Below are 21417 nucleotides of genomic sequence, written 5' to 3'. Positions count from 1 at the left end.
TCGGTGTCCCTGGTTACGGCTGCTTAATGCGCCGTAGCACATTGTAAACCCTTGTAAGGTGCTACATAATTGGGTCTCAGAATTCATCACTGCAATAACCTATCTTTCTGAAAGTTTGTATACTCAGCGCCTTGAGTACCTTGTTTGGTAGATACGTGCGCTATAAAAGACTTCGATATAATTATATTATTATCACATACAGTAAGTAAGATGTTTTTTTAAATTATTATAAACAATGGTTAACACCTTAGGCCTACAACTTGTTACTACGTCATACACTTGTTCCTCTTTCAGATTTTGATTCTGTCCCATCAAACTTTCTCAAGATTGCTTTGAATAGTGTGTTGTGTTTTTGTCAGAAGAGGGCGCTATGTACATTAGTAGCATCCAAGCTCCGATTGCTACCACATCTCTTCACCTCTTGCAAGCGCCAGGATAATATGCAATGATAGCAATTCACACTTTAGAACTAACTAAATCATCCGTTGTTTTCAAACGAATAAAAAAAATCCATGCAGACAAAAATTAATAATTAAAAGAAAAATACAATGATTATATCGCATGCAAAGTGTTGTTACAAACCTCAGTTTATTATTTCAAAGTGTTTTATCACATACATCTGACAAAAATGTGTAAGGAACAGTTTTTTATTTGAACAAAAGATAAGATATCTAAAATTAACCAAACTTTCTGACACATTTTTTTGTTAATATCACGGAGGCTTCTTTCTTTCGGTTTTCATATCACACCGATACCGACATTTTATAAACAACAAATAAATTGACAGTCAAAGAATACACAAATTAATCATCCAAACAGTTTGGATAATTAAAAATAAAATGCTGCTCGACTCTGAAAAGGAGTTTTAAAAAGAAAACTTATTAAAACCACCTCCAAGCCTAGTATTTTCAAAACCCAGTAAATGGAGACATGATCTTGATTTGTGATAATGAAGCAAGTGATGTGTTTGACAACTAGCAACGGCTACATATGACTATCACCACGGGCTCATTAAAGGAACACGTTGCCTTGGATCGGTCGAGTTTGTCTTTGAAAAGCGTTTGTAACCCTTTTTTTTACAAAATGTATATGGTTGGAAAGATGTTTTATAGGTAGAATACAATGATCCACACAAGTTTGCCTCGACATTGCATGGTTTTCCTTTTACTGTGCGAACTAACACGGTCGGCCATTTATATGGGAGTCAAAAATTTGACTCCCATAAATGGCCGACCGTGTTAGTCGACGAGGTAAAAGGAAAATCGTGCAATTTCGATGCATGTTTGTGTGGATCATTGTATTCTACTTTTACATCTTTCTACCCATATGCATTTTATAAAAAAACGGTTTCAAACGCTTTCTAAAGACCAACTCGACCGATCCAAGGCAACGTGTTCCTTTAAATAGCAAGCCCAGTACTGCAAACAACTTCACAAGTTCGTTCTTTCGTTATAATGGTGGACACATACCTTTGGGTAAACTTGTCTGCACACCGTAGGCCTGTACATCAAACAATAGGCCGATCTATATATAAAGTAGGATTTGAAACGTTGCATGGTAGAAATTAGATATGGACAGTTTTTGCGGTAACACCATGTAATGACTATCTTTACTATAAGTTGTGGTAGTTCTGAAATGAACCGTTGGTTTCAACTCGACGTTTCGATCAGTGTGCTCTGATCGTCTTCTGGAGATAGCTGATCTATATAGGTATGAGTTTTTAAAATTTGAAAACACATTTTGGAAATATGCAACATTGAAGGTGTCCAGCACCGTTAACAATAATTATGTACAAAATACAAACTGAGATGCAAGAAGAATATTGATTTGTCTGGGTTTGTCAACAACAACTGTGTAAATACATTTAACTGAAAATACAATCATCTGGTTCCACGAATCCAGTCATCATACAAACACATACACCACATGCATGGATGCACGTGAGCATTAAAGGCGGACACTATTGGTAATTACTCAAAATAATTATTAGCATAAAACCTTATTTGGTCACGAGTAAAGGGGAGCTGTTGATAGTATAAAACACTGCGAGAAATGGCCCCCTCTGAAGTAACATAATTTTCGAGAAAGAAGTAGTTTTCGACGAATTTGATTTCGAGACCTCAGTTTTACTTTTATAATTTGAGGTATCGAAATCAAGAATCTGAAAGCACACAACTTGTGTGACAAGGGTGTTTTTTTCTTTCAATTATCAACTCGCAACTTCAACAACTGGTTGAGCTCAAATATTCACATTATTTTATGTATATGATGAAATACAGCAAGTGAGAAGACTGGTCATTGACAATTACCAATAGTGTCCACTGTCTTTAAGGGTTCAATTAAACATGCACACATTCAAGTGCAAAACGTTCATTAATACAATTTTCCTTTAAAAATCTTGAAAATACATGATTTTGGTTCAGTTAGGCCTAATTACAATTTTCCTGAAGTTCAATTCATACTCGAGTTGTTACATCATCATTTCCTTTTTAGAACTTACAAAATATCTACGATAACATATCCTGGGTCCATTTTCATAGAGTTAGGTAAGCACAAAATAGCTAAGCAAAAATAAACAGAAATATGCCTACCAGCCAATATACAATGTCACCAGTAGGCTGACCAACTCTGACAGATTTCCTGCCTAATAATTTATTGTTTTGCAAAGTTGAAAGTTGTTAAAGGAACACGTTGCCTATCGGACGAGTTTGTCTATAAAAAGCGTTTGTAACCGTTTGTTATAAAATGCATATGGGTAGAAACATGTTGTAAAAGTAGAATACAATTAGAATTACTTTGTGAACTAACACGGTCGGCCATCTTGACTCCCATAAAATATGGCCGAACGTGTTAGTCGTTGAGGTAAAAGGAAAACTGTGCAATATCGAGGTATGTTTGTGTGGATCAATGTATTCTACTTTTACAACATCTTTCTACCCATAAGCACTTTAAAACAAACGGTTACAAACGCTTTTCAAAGACCTACTCGACCGATCCAAGGCAATGTGTTCCTTTAAAAGCAATTATTTTCTCTATGAAACTGGACCCAGATTAAAACTAGACTCATCTAATCTTAACGCTTAACGCTTGACTCACTTCAACTTTGTACCATTGCCACTAACCGCGTCCTCCGATCATAAAGTTAAAGGTCTACTATCGAACCAGATAAAAAATACCCACAAATACATGAAGTCAAACATTCTTATGTTCAACCTTGAATCGAATCTTCAACTGGAATGGGCAAACCTTCCGACCTCAGAATGTGATACTCTCACTCGGCGAGGACAGACTATTTTTGTCTTTGCTTATAAACTGACGTAACTTGTTTATTATTTTGGTCTCTGTGCCTGAGACGAACTTGCACGTAAGACACGATTTGTTGTTGGTAACATGAACTCAAGGGTTCAGCAAACTAGGTTAGTTTTAGAAGGGTGTTTTTCGACAGTGGGTGAACATATCAGCCTTAGGACAAACCTTTCTCACAAACAAAATTAAACCCCTTTCACACTTGAGCAATTTAGCAAGGGTATACCATGATCATTTGTTGCACGGTTGTAAATTCTTTTCAAAATGTGCCTCGTGTGAAAGGACACCAATTTGTGCTCTGCAATATTTCCACCACTTCAGTAACCCTTTTAAAAATTATCATCGAAAAGACAATTTTTTAGGATTATTTGGGGTCTACACGTTTCATAAAAACTGAAATTTTGTTTGGGTTGCTGTGGTTGTTTTTGTTGTTGTGTGTGGGTATCAATTTGGAAACTTGACAAGATTACAACTTTTTTTTGACAAAACATCACCAGAAAGTGAATTACTTCCTCCGCAGTCTCAAGTATTCAACAAGAACTCAGATCTCCAACGGAACCTTAACCCCTAAAACCAATATTGTCTAACATTTACCCTTTAAGCATCAGACATGGGGGAAACATTTGATTGTTCAAAGATTAAAGAAATCGCACGATAATTGCGCTCAAGGTTCTTTATGCATGGGGGAATGGCTGCAACATTCCAAGAAATCGCAGAGGAACGCAAACAACAATTATCCAGAGGTCAGTGACACAAGTTCTGATAAAAACATCAAGAGGTTATTTCTTTAAATCTGTCTATCTTCGATCGAATATTTATCAGAGTTCACCAAAAATACAGTTTACTTACGCCTTTTGTAAAATACAAATAAAACATGTCTTGTCAACGGTAATTTTTTGCGTGTGTCTGTTTTCGACGGGAAAGGAAAATAAATCTTTTTCACCTTCCACAAACTTCGTGTTTTTATGAAACTGGTTCAGGTATCTGAAAAAAACCCAGAAATTACTTTTTGTTGAAAACTTCTTTTGAAGGAGTCAGGAGTCTATTAAATTGTAATTTCTTCTTTTGGATATTATGTCTTAAATTAACATCGTTCGCCTAAAAAAGAAGTGAGTTTCCTTAAAGGTGTTGTACATCATTGGTATAGGGATAAAATATCATTGTTTAATTTTGGTCTGAAAGCTTACAGATTACTAATAATGCTAAAACCATATATTTCCTCTTGACACAACTGTATCTGAAACCTATTGAAAATACAACAGCTGATTTCGGTGGTTAAAGGCAGTGGACACTATTGGTAATTACTCAAATAATTATTAGCATAAAACCTTTCTTCGTGACGAGTAATGGGGTGAGGTTGATGGTATAAAACATTGTGAGAAACGGCTCCCTCTGAAGAGCCATAGTTTTCGAGAAAGAAGTGATTTTCCACGAATTTGATTTTGAGACCTCAGATTTAGAACTTGAGGTCTCGAAATCAACCATCTAAATGCACACAACTTCGTGTGACAAGGGCGTTTTTTCTTTCATTATTATCTCGCAAGTTTGACGACCAATTGAGCTCAAATTTTCACAGGTTTGTTATTTTATGCATATGTTGAGATACACCAACTGTGGGGACTAGTCTATGACAATTACCAATAGTGTCCACTGCCTTTAACATAAAAATATTAAGGACAATAATGTGTAGACCAACCTGTTGAACATTGTGCATGAAGTTTTAAACCATTTCCCCCCGACTCGCACAACGGATTGAGCTCAAATTTCCACAGGTGTGTTATTTTATGTACGGTTGATACCACAAAACACAAGCACTGTCTGTGACTATTTTGTCAGCTGCTCTACCAATCCCGTATTGTAATTGAATCAACCTATCTGCAGTTGTTATTACAGACAAAAGAGCATTTGTGATATTTATTGTAATTAAAAACTAAAAGACACTGCTGTAGAATTGCAAGGGTCGTAGGTTCGAAACCTACCCGAGTATAAATGCCTGTGGTATCTTTTTAAGGACTCGGGAAAGTACTGAGTATACAATGCTTACACACATCGGTGTATGGGTAATAAAAAATAATAAATTGTCAAAATGATCATTGTCAAAAAATACATAAAAATAGCCCATTGGACTGATAGCTTGCCGTTGTCCTGTTCATTTTATGAAATCAGGAGTCACAACTGTGTAAACAACACAGCATCACGCATCACATGTGTTCATAACGATAACTGTGAACATGTAAAATAAATAAACTTTATCCACAGGAATGTGGCTCATGTAAACAACCCGGGGTCAAAGGTGAAAGGTCAAGTCTCAGAAGAATCGTATACTGTCCTCCTCATCTGTGGGAAGTCTGTAAGCAGGCAGTGAGATCTTCCGTCGGATTCTTGGGTCTGTTGGTTCAATCCTGAACTGACTGTCTGTTGGTTCCTCCTCCTCGAAGACTTCATCTTGGAAGCGGACTCGGTGAGGAGGATGGGGATGTGAGTTCTGGGGTGGCTCATTGTTGTTAGTGGCTAGAATCGAACCATTCGGGAACCCCTTTCGCCGTCTGGAAGGCATGAACCCCACCGTGCTAGCCCGGTGTCTAGGTGATGACCTCATCTCCATAAATTGGTCCATGTGAGGGTTATGACCACCTCTACCATTCTCATGAGTTTGGTCTTGGTGATATTCGGGGATGGGCGAGGGTGGGGGCGAGGGGCGTGGTGAGGTGAAGGGTGAAGTGTCTGGTGACTCCAGGCTCATGTCATGCAAGCTTCCAAGGAGCTTCTCATTGGCTTTATTCAGTGCATCAATCTGTCTCTGCTGCTTCCTGACCGTAGTCTCCAGCTCCTTGATCTTGGAATCCTTCTTGGATAACTTCTCAACGATCTCCTTCCTTTCCTTCTTCAGGCATCCTTCAATAAACATGAGCTCTGAGACGAGGTCAGTAAACTGTGTATCCTTCTCTCTTGAGCACTTCAAGACCTTCTCATCCCCTTCTTCTAGACGTATCTTCCAGCCGGCAATAAGTTGTCTTGTCCTTGTCTTCTGCAGCTCCATCTGCTTCCCCATGTCATCAATAATACCATGAGCTTCTCGCAATCTGGTGTGGAGAACACTTATCTCCTTCTCGAGCTGTACAGATGAAAACATGAACAAAAAATAACTGTAATTATTTTGAAAAAATCTGCGAATTCTTGAGGTTTTCCATGTAAAATATTGAACTGAAGACAAAAACCATTTCAAGACGTGAAGACTGTAATTTGTAAAGAGCCGAGTGGGTATCATTTTTGATAAGGAACTCAACGACACCAAGGAAATTGATAGATATTGTACATGTCTGACCATTCTGAAAAAAAAGGAACTGAACTTTTGAGTAGGCCTACACACCTATGTTATTGCTCTCTTTTAGCATTGGTCTAATACCATAGTTGCCATGAAGGGAGAGACAAGGTGGGCTAGGGTACACCGACCTGTCCAGAGGTTCGGTGACAGGCACGGGTTAAGTTGATCAAACAATCTACTTAGCACAAAACGACAGAACAAAGATATCTGTTTTTGTTAAAAACAGCCAGGGTGCAGTGAATGAGTTACCCTGTGAGTTTTGTCTTCATACCCAAACAAAGGCGATTGCTGTTTCGTGAGAACTGCCCAAAACAAACTGATTTTTAGAGAAAACACACAAAACGCTAAAGGTAACTTCGCCAAAAATCGAACTGTGTTATTGCTCCATGGTTCCCAGTTCCCCTTAAAAAAAATCAAAACACAAACACGGGACGAACCACAGAGTTCATTTCATTCTATATCATTCAAAAAAACTTCAAAACCCCTTTTTAGATTATCATGATGGCAGAAAACTCGATTGTCCTTCGCTTTGTTTGGTTAACTTCTTCAGAAAGTGACTCTCAGCAGAGCTCAACAAAGTGGAAGAGGTCATTGTTTACTGAAAGGCCTACACACGGCCCGGGAAGTCCTCCGTAGAGACCATAGGGGTGAAAAGTAAACACCCCGATTGTTCGGAAAAGACGTGGAAAGAGAAGGTAATGGTGTACGCCGGGGCAGCATGCCTCGATCCCCCGTTGGTTGAGCCGTGGTTACAGCATGGTACACCTCGGTGGAAACTTTGGTCCGCTATAACAACTCAAATCACACATTGTCAATTTCTTTGCTGTTGTTATTTATTTATGCATGTGGACTCCACTCAAAGAGTTGGTTTCTCTTTGCAGACGAGACTAAAAACACAAAGGACGGAACGCCATGGCTCACCATGTCAAAAACACAATCTGACAGTGCCAGTACATAGGCTTCCAGACACAAATCCAGACGTTTCAAAAGTATTGTCAGAAGAACACAGATTACACTTTTCGTGACTTTCAGGATCACTTCAGCTGTTTCACCATCGTAGCGTCAGGCTGTTCCTAGTCTTGAAATCAAGGCGTTTATTTGCATAAACGGCAGGATGTGTGTTTTGGAATTCATAATAGGTAGTACTGGCAGACAAATAGACACTGACAAACGACTCGTCATCAAGTCTATGCTTAGTTTGTTAGTTTGTTCACCACTGTGTACGTTTCAAATTCTACTTGACGACGATGCAAAGTTCATTTCAAACTATAACCAAACACATTCAATCAATTTTTGCAAACTTGACATATCTAATCAATTTGAAATACACATTTAAACCAACACATCTACAGTTACATAAAGAACATTCGAACCACTCGAAAACAACAACTACCACCAGTGTCTACAAAGTTACTAAAAAGAAGTTAGTCCGCTGTACCTTTGGTCTACAAATCTACCAGCTATACAAAAACACGCGATACCATGAAACGACCTCTCTGCACTAAACCAGCAAAGCCCATTACTAGATTGTTGATTGACTATTGTACGTTCACCCACACTTGACCTTTAAATCTCAAAATAAATCAACAATGGATTCTAATCCTAATTAGCACTCAGGTGTCAAAGTACTTTAAAAAACTCCCAATTATTGCCAAAATATCTATAATCCTATCAAAGGTCAAATGAATTGAACTGATTTTGAAAGAACTCCTACCTTCAGTTTCATTATCAAGCAATGTAAGGTTGCAAAGTTCTTAAGCTTTGGATTGACAAAGTGAATCTACAAATCCAGACAATACTTGACAAATTAACTTAACCTTGCTAGTGGGAGGCGGCAATTCAACAATCCAAAACTCTGACATTCAAACAATAATAACTACAAGTCAGAATGGTCAATTCTCGTAATGCAAAAAATCCCCACTTTCCGAATCCACAAACAATTCTAAAAAAAACCTCTCCTATTATACATCAAATTGCTCACCAAAACAAAACACACAAACCAAAATCACCTATAACAGAGAAATACTTTAGAACAATCTAAATATTTGCAGTCAAGTTCGTTCAACTTCAATCACTTCACGGCATCTGACTGAATTTAATAAACAGATTACGCGTGTTTAGAATGAAATCTAAACTCCTGATTTTTACCAGCTGTATTTATGATATTTCCAGAATTTGGTTTAGCGGTCATATCTAATCACAACCCACGGAAACCGGAGACCTTCTTTGTAAAGAGACTCCTGAACGGAATTATTTATGGCTGAAAACCCCGCCAACAAGCAGAAAGTTGTTGACGGACGTAAACCACATAACAAATCATGACGAGCATGCAGTTCGCACGGGTTAACCCCTGGTTTGTGGCGAGACAACACTTCAACTTTTGGTAACTTCTGATCGTATTACAAAATAAACTTGATTTAATTACCACATGGTATGCACACAATCATGAGATTGACAAGTTTCGGTTAGACTCCACCACCACAAACCATACACCTCGTACTCAGTGGAAAATCTCACACACTTGCGATTTTAACATTAGGAACCAATTGATAAAAAAATGGTTTTGGTTTTAAAAGTTGATCATCATGAATGGAAACATTTCATTCGACTACAGATAGTTCACTCAGCAGTCACACTCACAGCAACTTATCATTTTAAATTGTCGGGTAAATCAGAAGATATCTTGCGATTCTTGAGAATAAACTTAAAGGCAGTGGACACTGTTGGTAATTACTCAAAATAATTATTAGCATAAAACCTCACTTGGTAACTAGTAATGGGGAGAGGTTGGTAGTATAAAACATTGTGAGAAACGGCTTCCTCTGAAGTGACGTATACTTTTCGAGAAAGAAGTAATTTTCCACGAATTTGATTTCGAGACCTCAGATTTAGAATTTGAGGTCTCGAAATCAAGCATCTGAAAGCACACAAGTTCGTGTGACAAGGTTGCCTTTTCTTTCATTATTATCTCACAACTTCGATGACCGATTGAGCTCAAATTTTCACAGGTTTGTTATTGTATGCATATGTTGAGATACAGCAAGTGAAAAGACTGGTCTTTGACAATTAGAAATAGTGTCCAGTGTCTTTAACTGCATTTTTTTGAAATGAAATGTTATAGGGGAGCCTAGGCTTTCACAAATATAACCTTTCCATTACAACAACAACCCGAGTCCAAAAATTCATGAAGCAGATATTGCTTGCGAAAAAGAAAAAAAATATGGGCCACTTTAGCACAATTCAGCTGCAATCCAGTCACAAAAATCAATTTCTTTTGTACATAGGGCCAACTGGTTTTGGCTGATAACACAACATTTCAATACTTCATTGTGCTTGGAGTTTATTTAATTGCTCGACAGGTTCTAGAATTGCGCCTTGTCTACAAATAGAATAAAAGATACCAACCAACCGTCACGATTATCGAGCAAACTGACCCCAACCCCAAAAGGTGTGAAAAACCGCAATCAAAAGTTTGACAGTTTTTATCAATGCATTGTACCTCTTTATTTATGACAATTGCTATCTTCACACCTTCACACACGTATAAGAATTTCTCTGGCACATTCCGTTTGTGACTGCCACATTCAACAGCCATAAATCTTGGGTTTGAGAGGCTTGTTAGCAGTGAATAATTGACACATTCTTGTCCAATCGTGGGAAGACAGAAGCATGGACCTAGTTTCCACACCTGCCAGGAGGCATTCGTGTCTCGATGAAACGCCCAAGGCATGCCCTGACAAGACTTGATCACCGCTGGGGCACGTAATGAGAGAATTTTGGTATCACCATGGTACCACTAGTGTTCCTTTCTCTCTGTCCTTCCTCTATGCTTTCTCTAAGGTATCACCATAGTTCTATGGGTATCACCAACCAGTAGTATTTCAAACCTGCGACTTACCACTAATCAGGCACATATCTGTATCCTCAAATGGTATCAGTAGCCTCATCGCATATAAGGTTAAGCACAGGAGGTTATCATAGCTAACAGCTGTTTTGCTCATTCTAAACTTTCATGAAGAAACCACAGTAACAAAGCAATTCCAACTGGGGAAGTTCATGTATGAAGCATCCATCCAGCAGTATTTCAAACTTGCCAATGAGGTTAGGCTACTTTATGTATCCTCAAATGGTATCGTTACTGTTAGCCCCATTGCATAACTCAACAGGAAAGCTCGTCAACACTGAACTAGCAAGCCAGACCACTTTACAAAGTTTGACTGGTCGGACCATAGAGCAAGGACCGTCCCGATGTGTTTAAACTGGCATTTGGCCAACTGGTTAGTGATAATGGAGAACGCTGAAAATGTGCCCTTCTTTACCCCAAATTTTAAAAGTAGATCAAATTTTACGACACTCTCCTCTTCTGTATAATATTCTGCTCCAGTTTGATTTTGGAATCAAATAAAAGAGAGTCTATCATTCAAAAGGGAAGCTATTCGCCTTGGGAGCCCCGTGACCATGCACCCCATTTTCATTTTTGTGCATAATGTTGGCGATGACTGAGGTACCATGGTAATTTAATGACCATACAACCCTCAAGGTACCAGACGGCGTGCTGTGCGACCTTGAACAAGTCCATAGTCCCTAGAGGCTGGACCCTCAGAGAGAATCCTTATTCAATTGAAGTCTGGTAACCTGACCTACATTCCGTCCACCTGTTGATAACGATGGGGTGTACAGTATGGGCGTTTACCAATATACAACCAAACAAACAGGGGAGATTATTCGTGCTGTTGATGATGCAGAAAATCTTGCATGATTTCAAAAATATTTGAAGAATTTTCTCCACACTTTTAACCCAAACAGACAAGGACAAGACAGCCCGCATAACACGACTGTTAAGGCATCAACAATAACACTAGCATGCATGTACCTTGTTGGTCTGGTTATGGCCATAGAGCTATAAAAAATATAAATTAAAGCTCTATGGTTCTGGCTCTCGTTTATTTAGCAATAAATGGCGACTGTGATCAGACCGATATTAAAAAAAAGAGAGCCATAACAAAAACGCATAACTCCATGGAATATGGGTTTGTTTTGTCAGACCATAAAATGAAACAAGTAACTGTTTTTAACAAAATATTTTAATTTTTTTGCTTATGGCCAACACTCCTGGCCGAAAATATTGAACAAAAGATGTGCATCCACCCCCCCCCCCAAACAAAAAACGCCCTCCGTTGAAATTTACTGCAAAGAACGCGTTTTAACCTTTTTCAAAGTTTCTGAAAAGTTATGACCAAAAAAACACACAGTACCTTTCAACAAAAGAGCTGTTCAATAACTGATCTCTTCATCCCTGTGTGTAGAGCCACTTCAAAAACTCTCACAAATTGCAAAGTTCGACTGTATTCTTCGAAACAATACAAACATCACTTTAAAGTTTAAATTGGCAAAATAACCTTACATCTCTTGGGGATACAATACGTTTATACAACACATGTTATATTATCTATGATAACAATATTATGACGATGACAAAGAGAAAACAAATCAACCGACTTATAAAACTTTTAAAAGACCTTCCGTCTTTTGAACGCCTCCGGGGAAGTCTTGCTTTTCTTGTATTCTCGATGAATGTAGGACCTTGGTTTGCAGTCGTAAAATCTGGAATTGGTAATTTACAATGTTTCACAAACGTAGTGGACTTCAGAACACGGACTAGATTTCTTTGTGGATGAAGTACCGCTTATTGCGGCTAACCTTACTTAGAGGGGGGATTTAGGCCTACAATGTTGGTAATTACCCCCAAAGTATATTTTTGTTCATAAAAAAACTTACTAAATAAAGAAGGGCAATGGGGAGCTGATGATATTATTTAGCATTGTCATAAACGACGGTCCTTCCAAGTAGTGTAGAGCTGGGCCCATTCATAGCGCTGCTTAATGGTAAGCAAAACAATTGATAAGGTGCAAGCGTATTTCACAGGTTAGCAGAAGAATTGGGCGCCCATATTGTGCGTTTACCATGGATTTGCATTGTGACGTCATATATTTTTGAGCGGTAAGCACCGGAAGGTTGGCATGTCTTTCGTGTGTTTGCGGTTAGCAGCGCTATGAAATGGGAATCGCACAGTAAGCACAAAATCGGCCGATAAGCAGCGCTATATGAAATTGTGCCCAGGTCTGTAAGCTTCTTTTTTTGAAAGGGCAATGGTACCAAGGCATTTTCTCCTTGGTAAAGGGCACCCAATATGAGGAAGTTGTAAAATTGTTAGTACTGTAACACTTCAAGGGCATCGTGGGGGCATAGAGGCGACCGCCTTCGTTGCCTCCGTGAAGTATAGACCTTATGCACATGACGTCATTTCAGTACGGCGCCCCCGCTTTGAGGTCAAAAGGAGGCTGTTCATTGGCCAATCTATGTGCGTTTCGATTGTTTCGTCACCGTTTGACCTCAAAGATGGCGGCTGGATGACGTCATTGCATAAGGTCTATAAGGGCCATGTCATACGAGGCATTTTACAGGCAACCAGTTCCAGGCAATCTCCATGAAGAAAAGGCATTCACATTTGAGTGTTCACCTATTTCTCTTGTGGATCGTAAGACAATGTTTGAAAAGTGTCCCGTTTGCTACCGAAGTGGTCATATAGTATGCACTGCAGTTGGTTGCATCCAAGTTGCCTGCCAAAGTTGCCTCGTGTGACAAGGCCCTAAGGTCTGATGGAGTAAAATTAGTGTAATGGTAATTTTTCACAAACGAATTCGATGAAACCTTTCTCGTGCATTTGAAAGCACATAATAGCAACGAGGGTGGTTTTCCACTTTTCGTTATTTTCTTGCAACTTCGATAACCACAGGTTTGTTATTTAATGCATAGGTTTTGAAACACCAAGTGAGGACAACTGGTCTTTGACATTTTACAGTACATGCAGTAAGGTATACCCTGCCTTTAACATAACTACGTGGTTACATCATTGAGGTAGAATTGGTTACACGATCAGCGTATGACCTCGATTGGTAGTTATTACATAACAGGTCGAAATTATAATCAACGCAAATACCAGATAATGCTGGAAATCTGTTTATAAATTTATTAAAAGATGAGGGTATATCAGATTTGGAGGGTTGTCTGTAAACAGTGATAAAAAGTTGTGGACAAATTATGGTCACATGCTGAAAATGGTGCAGGTTTTTTACTAGTATTTTCTACCGTCTCGCAGAATGAAATAAGCCACCGTGTTCACAGGTTTTATATGTTATGATCACACAAAATGTGAACATACAATCTATACATGTAGATGTACTAACTGTATGTATGGGTACTGTTTGCTCTTTATTAGGCTATGTACATGTACATACTTACCAAACCGTGTATACAGCAAGTTCCACAAACTTGCACTGTGCATGGCTGTGTTTTGTATGTTAAAATGTCCAATGTTTCCAATTGGAAGTAATCGGGTGGGGGCGTTAGACCAGACAGGGTAATCTATACCAGCATTCAGCAGCTTCTCCATGCCTCATTTTGTACAGTCATAATCAATCCAGTGGAGTAGCACATAAGGAAAAACACCGAGAAGAACCAAACCACAGGGCTAGACACACTGGAGGGTTTAGCCCCCTTGGAGTGGGGAGTCTTCGCTAGGGTCTCATACAACAAGAGATAAGCAGACAATGGGCAAATTGGCGATACATGGGGGTAAATCCACATTATATTCATCACAACAGATCAAAGCAACCTCTATGATCAAAGTAACTGTCCACTCAATACACAAACAATCACTCTGTATAAATGGTTAGCTTGGACAACATGGTAATGAATCTAAACTAATTATCTCGGTTATCCCTGATGAAAATTGTCGTTATGTTCTTTGTTGTCGCCAAAAACAAACCCTGTAATTGATTCAATCCAGACAATCACAGGCCTGGAACTGTATGCTTCGTTTTTTAAAGGGCATTGGCATTTGCATCTTGGTAAAGGCATGGTAAAGGGCGCTCACTTACCGAAGCGTCCGTCTTTGTAGCGAAGTACAAAGTATAAGTTTAGGCAACAAACAAGCCAAAACGTTTTTAAAGGGCAGGGGCACCAGGGTATTTTCTCCTTCTTGGTTTTAATAAGGGCACCCTATGAGGAAATCATAAGGTGATCCCTTTCTACTAAATGTGTAGAGTGAAGGAAATGAAGACAATAATAAAATCGAAGTCTTTTATAGCGCATGTATCTACCAAACAAGGTAGTCAAGGCGCTGAGATTTATTCTGAGACCCAATTAGTTGGCACCTTATCGGGGTTTACAAGGTGCTACGGCGCATACAGCAGCCACAGCCAGGAACGCAGGGCGAACCCCTTTACTTCTCTTTTCGATAAGTGCACTGGGTTCTTTCACATGCGTTTCACAACACATGGAACTAAAGCCGTTGCAATGGCTTTACGTCCCCTCCGAAAGACGAAGCAATGGTTTAGTGTCTTGCTTAAGGACACAAGTGCCACGGGGGAGTCGAACCCACACTCTGCTGATCAGAAACACCAATTCGGTGATCTTAGCCGCTCGGCCACGACACTTCCAACATACCGCTGAAACCGCTGAAGTAATTTTCACACGTTTGTTTTTTGCTTTGAAATTTGCTTTAAAAAAAATCGTCACCCAATGTTATTTATAAACCTATTCACTATATACGAGAAATTTCCTGTCTGGGTTATTGAACTTCCTGTTATTACATATAATTTTCAAATAATAAACCACAAGGGAAACTGACTGAGTATGAAACTAGCCGAGACATACTTAACAATAAACCAAAAAATGCTAAATGCATTATCGACAATTTATTGAACTTCTTGACAGTCAGAATAACATCACGTATTCCTTTCTTTTCAATCAATCGATCATCCAGACAGCAAAGGGACACTTCTGACAATACGAACACATCAATCTTACAGCAGTTTGAGCCAGACGGTTTAGATGGTGAAAACATCCCACCCCCTCACTGCAAGAATTCACGACACCCCACCATCAATACAGCTGTGGTTTCGAATTTTGTAGTTTCTTGTCCACCATGCCCCAAACACAACAAAGAGGTATACATGGTTCAGTGGACCATAGACCAGTTCTATGGCATGGCATATCATGTCTCATATTAATCAATACAACAGCTTGTTGTATGTAAAGTGTGTTTACAACAGAAGTATTGTGGTACAAGAAAATAATTCCAAATCAAAATGCCATTTGGGTTCCTTTGTGTTTACAAAAAGGTAACAATATTTGTCTATACACGTCGTGTAATGTGTACACGTACAGTCTATGGCGTATTTATTGGTATCTTTATGTGGGATGTCCATAGGATAGTGTCTGTAGGATAGAAATGGTACACAGATATGTTGTTGGAAATTTAGTTTCCAAACACAAACTTGCAATTTGATACTCCATTAATCGGTTATGATGACCGACTAGCTGGCTGTAAGAAATCTTATTTTTTCCCCCTTTTTTTCTAGGGGACCTAGGCTGGACTGTATGCTTTGAATTCGTGTGTTTCAGAGCATGGTTTCAGCATAGAGCAAAGATTTTAACATGTTCGGTGCTTTCATGTTTGAAACGTAGGTAAGCAAACATTCCCCAAGCATGTCAACAAGAAAATATCAAAAATTTCACAAATATATTCAACTCAATGCCGTAGTTTAAGTACACGAATTGGGTTGAAACTCACCTTTTCATTTGGTTTCCGGTCCCTGTCTGCGGACGTTGAGTGGATGTCCACTTCGCTCATCTTCTCTAGTAACATTCCTTATCGGGTGACGAACCCAAGCCCTCTCAAATCCAACTTCCAACAAGACTCAGCTTGAAGAAAGTTCCCTCATCGATCTGTATTTAGGAAAGCAGTGCAGGTTTTTAGATTCCCTTGTGGATCGGAGCGTTATCCGCAAATCTGTGATCAGAGAGTGTGTTCGTTCATATAGGTTGATCGGCAGAGCGAGACTATCGGTCGACCTAGTGGGTTCGGATGGCCTTGGAGTACGGCCTGGGTGTCGACCTGGGACTATGCCTTTCGGGTTGAATCGTCCGTGCCTCGGAACCTACATCTGCGTGAATCCACTGGAATCTAACAAGTGTTCGCTAGTAGTACCACGACCTCGTGCAAAAACACAATTTAGCAACATGTGCTGCCCACATAAACACGATTTGACGCAGTTGGTCGGCCAAAAGCCCCCGTACGGAGCGAGGAGAGGACGGCTGATGCTCGAGGGTCTATGCCCGGTGCGTCTATCTGCTCTCCCGCTGTGAATATTTATCCTTTATTCATGCACTGGCCATGTGTGGGTGGATCCAACTAATTGGAGTGTCGATACTGAACTAATGAGGCCAAAGGGTGGAAAGAAAAGCAAGTTATCAGAAATCCAACATCTATAATAACCTCATTCTGTGGTAAGTTGAAGAGCACACTACCCTCAACAGTAACAGTAAACCCCGAGTGTAGCTTTACAAACCAGATGCAAGTTTCAATATGTAGTGAACCGTTACGGTTCACTGTACCGTAAGGTCTAACCCCAGACGTTTTGATTGACGTATGCATATAGCCGCTTGTTGACATTCATTACGTCACGACATAAATCATTACATTACGCATTGGCGTAATTTGTAAAGCAAACACAAACATTTTCCTTCACGCAGAATTGACTGTAGTAAGTAATCCAATATGAACACCGATTGTCAACAATGTAAATAAGTCACAGGTTGTCTGCTAAATTGTTCATAGCATTCATAATCATAGCCACATCACCAAAATCTTAGTACGCCACGATCAAGCACAGAAGTTCACTATTTCCCCATGCAGGTTGAGGCAAGCTCGCAGCTAAATTAAGAAAACAAAGAAGCCTCACAAAAACAGAAATCAAGACCAATTTTCTCAGACCCACCGCTCCTTTTCCTCCGTTGATACGAATGCGCATCACATCAGTTTCTTTAGCGAATACATGTAAATGGATGAGTCAGAGAGGCTAGTCAGAACACATAAATCAAACAACGGGTGCTGGTTCAGACAATATAAGCATGCTCTCTATGATCTGAACACCATTCTTTTCGAAACCACGGCTTCGGCTTTAGATTCGGCTCAGGCTAGCTTGGCCCCGCAGTTATTTTGACAATATTGAGCGTGCTTTACGTACACGCTCAGGGCTTCAGACGAGAGGACGGAACCTGAAGCCGTGGTTTCGAAAACGGCCATAGTGGGGCCTACATGTGTACAGAGGTTCAAACTCATGTACATTGTACATGTACCATGTATCATGCACACACACAACATGTGCAAACGCCTGTTGTATATAATATACAACCCTTCTTTCATAGATATCCATTTTTTGTACACATTTCAGATACCATCTAATGTAATGGCATAAACTCACCGTATATTTTACCAGTAATTAAGATCATAAGTTAAAGACAATGGACACTATTGGTAATTGTCAAAGACCAGTCTTCTCACTTGGTGTGTCTCAACATATGCATAAAATAACAAACCTGTGAAAAATTGAGCTCGATTGGTCGTCGGAGTTGCGAGATAACTTTGAAAGAAACAAAACACCCTTGTCACACGAAGTTGTGTGCTTTCAGATGCTTGATTTCGAGACCTCAAGTTCTCAACCTGAGGTCTTGAAATCAAATTCGTGGAAAATTACTTCTCTCGCGAAAACTATGGCACTTCAGAGAGAGCCGTTTCTCACAATGTTTTATACCATCAACCTCTCCCCATTACTCGTCACCAAGAAAGGTTTTATGTTAATAAATATTTTGAATAGTGTCCACTGCCTTTAATAAGCTGCAACAATCACCCGTGTTAGGGTTTCCAAATACGAACAAATACAAAACTTCTAAAATTATTTAAAAAACTTGAAATTTAAAACATGAGAAACGTATATGAAACCAGCTTTTTAAAAGTGTTACGGGTTGGGTTTTCGGTGTATGCGAAAACTTCATAGCGATTGCATTCTATCAATGGGATACAAGAAGTATTCATGATTATAAAGAACAATAACGAAACTCCGATCGGTTGAAATCGCCGAGCAGTACACTTACAGTACATAAATTCTACAATAACCGGCACATTTCGAAGATTTCATAGATCAAGTGGAATTTGTTCTCTCAAAAGTACTATGTGATAGGCAAACATAGTACTAAGAAAGCAGGCAAGACGATATTATGAGAAAAATCAAACCCAAAACTATAATTACGTTCACCAAAGTCTGCATCAGTGTTGAACGTAAATTACACAACATTCCGTTTTACTCAAGTTGTAACAATTGGTGCCGAGAAGAGCCTTCCTAACAGTAACAACATTGATAACAATATCATTCACGTCGGGATGCAATTCAACCGAGACTTAAATTCACATAGAACAGTCCATGCAGCATTTTATTTGTAATTCATTCAATAAGCCTTTTTGAGATATGGCGGACACAATGCTACAACACTATAAGGTTTGGATAAATTTGTGCGGATACACCCAAACCAAACAGCACACTCCTATCACGTCCGCCATACCTCAAAAAGGGTTATTGAAATGTACCAGAACGAGGCTGGGATGTCAAATAGTCAGATCCCTTCATACAAACAAGACCATTGCACACATGGTACTACACAAACATGTTTGCTACAAAACAAAAATTGAGCACAACAACTACCTCGAAAAATTAGGTTAATCAGAGCTATATACCAAACCACTGGAAGCCTTATTTGTTTGGCAACAACTCTACACACAACCTAGACGCCCTATATGCAAACAGTATTCGGCACTTCACTCAAATAAGTCTCATGTGTTTCCTAAACCTTCACCGATAACCAGCCATTAACCAACCCTTATCTTAAACTACTTACCTGTATAATATTGACTCGCATTCTTAAATGAATACCTTGGACTTATGAATGTTATTACTGAACAAAAGGCGGGTAGAATCTTTCCGTCGTATAAATTTTATGAGCTACTCGAGAATTGAGTCATTTTTTGAAGGGAGGTTGTTTGGGGAATTCCTCTTATGGTATTTGATAAGATATGTATCTCTTTGATGACACCGTATGTTAACCTTGTTGTGGTGTCACACAGAGTGCAAGTTTGTAATTTTACAACCATGCTAAAATAAAGCAAGTGTCCACTGCTAAATTGCACTAGTGTAAAAATGGCTAGTGTCCAATGGAAGTTCGGTAAAGGTCAGTAAGATCATGGGACCTCCATGGTGAGATCATGATGAGATCATAGCTATTCATAAGAATGGTGGTAAATATCAATACAATATTTCTGGGAAACATTATGATGTTCTGTTTGATATCATCTGCAGATTTAAACGTTTGATTTAATATTTCCCAATTAATGCCCCTATATAAACATTTATATTTCACATGTCAATAAAAAAAACAGTCGGTCAAAATTGGGGAATTCCCTACAACAGGAAGTTTACCAAACTATAAACATCTGGGATCAAAATGGTCAAACCGATTTAATAAAACTCCATGAGTTGAAATATGACCGTCTCAAGGGGTCAACCCCTTCTTCCGGTCACCCATTGGAGGATAGTCTGGGTTTGTTTGGTATCTCGATAACCAACCTAAGCTCTACACTAATCCCTCTTAATCCAAAGGTATTGTATCCTTAATCGACCCCACGGGCATCGGTACCGGTCCCAAGCAACCCCGGACCCAAAGCTCCAAACCACAGGTACTTCCATGGTCCAACTATCAGCCCCTGATCCCCCGTCAATAGCTTTACTCCCGTTGGAGACAGACAAGACATTAGACCACGGTTGGGATACCACAGTACGTAAAGCAGAGCGTGTATCTCAGACGCTCAGACTGATCCTTGGCAAGGTGGTGTATAGAGATGGGATGATTTGTAACGGATCGCCGTCCCCGTCTCAAGACAATTAGCTCAGAATATCCTTTACCAAGAAATATCAAGAGTTGTTTACAGATCCTTGACAAGAACACCAATCTCCAACAATGATTCTTCTTTAATTCCCCTTCTCAGTTTAACAGTCTTTGCTTAGAATCTGCAACTCATTTGTAACAACTAAATTAGGCGAATCTCCCTACAGATTTGCAAGCTGATAGAAACAAATTTTCTTTGTTACCTTGGCCCACTGCTTTGAGCGACAACAAAGTAAACACCAATTGGTACCCAAGTCTAGTTGGGACCGTCTTCTCCCGATGAGTGTCATCGAACAATGACCTTAATACACCAATTGGGACTTAATTCATGGTCGGGACTTTCTTCTCCCAATTGGGACCTCAATCAGGCAACATTGGTGTGGCATCGAGCAACAAACTTTACGCCGATTGGTATATCTTCCGTAATCGGAACCCTCTTCTCACATGGCGATATCAGTTATCAAAATCAGGAATATTGAAATCAGGACTAGGATATCCCAATCAGGATATCCTTGGGGGTCATCGACCAATCATTTTTCGCCAATCGGTATGTAGACTTCTTCCACAATCGGGAACCTCCTCTCCAAATGAAGATATCATTCATCATCATTAACTGATAAAACAATCAAACTATCCCAAACGGGATACATTTTACATCGATCGAAACCGTTCCAGCCGAATGAGGACTGAGAAACTCTTGTGGGTTATCAACCCACCCAATCGAGGTAGTAAATTTACCCTGACTTCAAAACGCGTCTCCCTGTTATTTGTCCCAATCGGGAAATCCTTGGAAAGTGCTAAAATAACTTATTGACGTTCACAGAGTACGGAGTTTATCTTCTCTAAACACACCCCCGTAGAGTTTATTTGGATAATTTAGTGAAACCGGAAATCAGTACTTCGCAGTTTACCAATTCAATTTATGGCAGGACATCCTGAGTTTG

At 39.3% G+C, this 21417-nt stretch overlaps 1 protein-coding gene across 1 annotated transcript; it reads right to left on the bottom strand.

The window, feature by feature from the left end:
• Positions 1-569: 569 nt before the first annotated feature.
• Positions 570-17107, bottom strand: LOC139948266 (uncharacterized). The gene is made up of 2 exons (XM_071946367.1): positions 16269-17107; positions 570-6421 (listed from the first exon to the last, which is right to left on the bottom strand). The coding sequence occupies exons 1-2, from the start codon at positions 16341-16343 to the stop codon at positions 5615-5617; spliced, it is 882 nt and encodes a 293-aa protein (XP_071802468.1). The 5' UTR covers positions 16344-17107; the 3' UTR covers positions 570-5614.
• Positions 17108-21417: the final 4310 nt, after the last annotated feature.

The sequence above is a fragment of the Asterias amurensis genome, chromosome 15 (assembly GCF_032118995.1).
Source record: "Asterias amurensis chromosome 15, ASM3211899v1".
Taxonomy (NCBI): Eukaryota; Metazoa; Echinodermata; class Asteroidea; order Forcipulatida; family Asteriidae; genus Asterias; species Asterias amurensis.
The sequence above is the reverse complement of the archived record's forward strand: the minus strand, read 5'-3'. Positions and strand labels throughout refer to the sequence as shown.

Bases quoted from the DNA above. Each gene is read 5' to 3' on its own strand.
- LOC139948266 (XM_071946367.1), bottom strand. From the start codon at position 16,343: ATGTTACTAGAGAAGATGAGCGAAGTGGACATCCACTCAACGTCCGCA. The intron at 6,422-16,268 runs GTGAGTTTCAAC...TCATCTGTACAG, and splicing joins ACCGGAAACCAAATGAAAAG to CTCGAGAAGGAGATAAGTGT.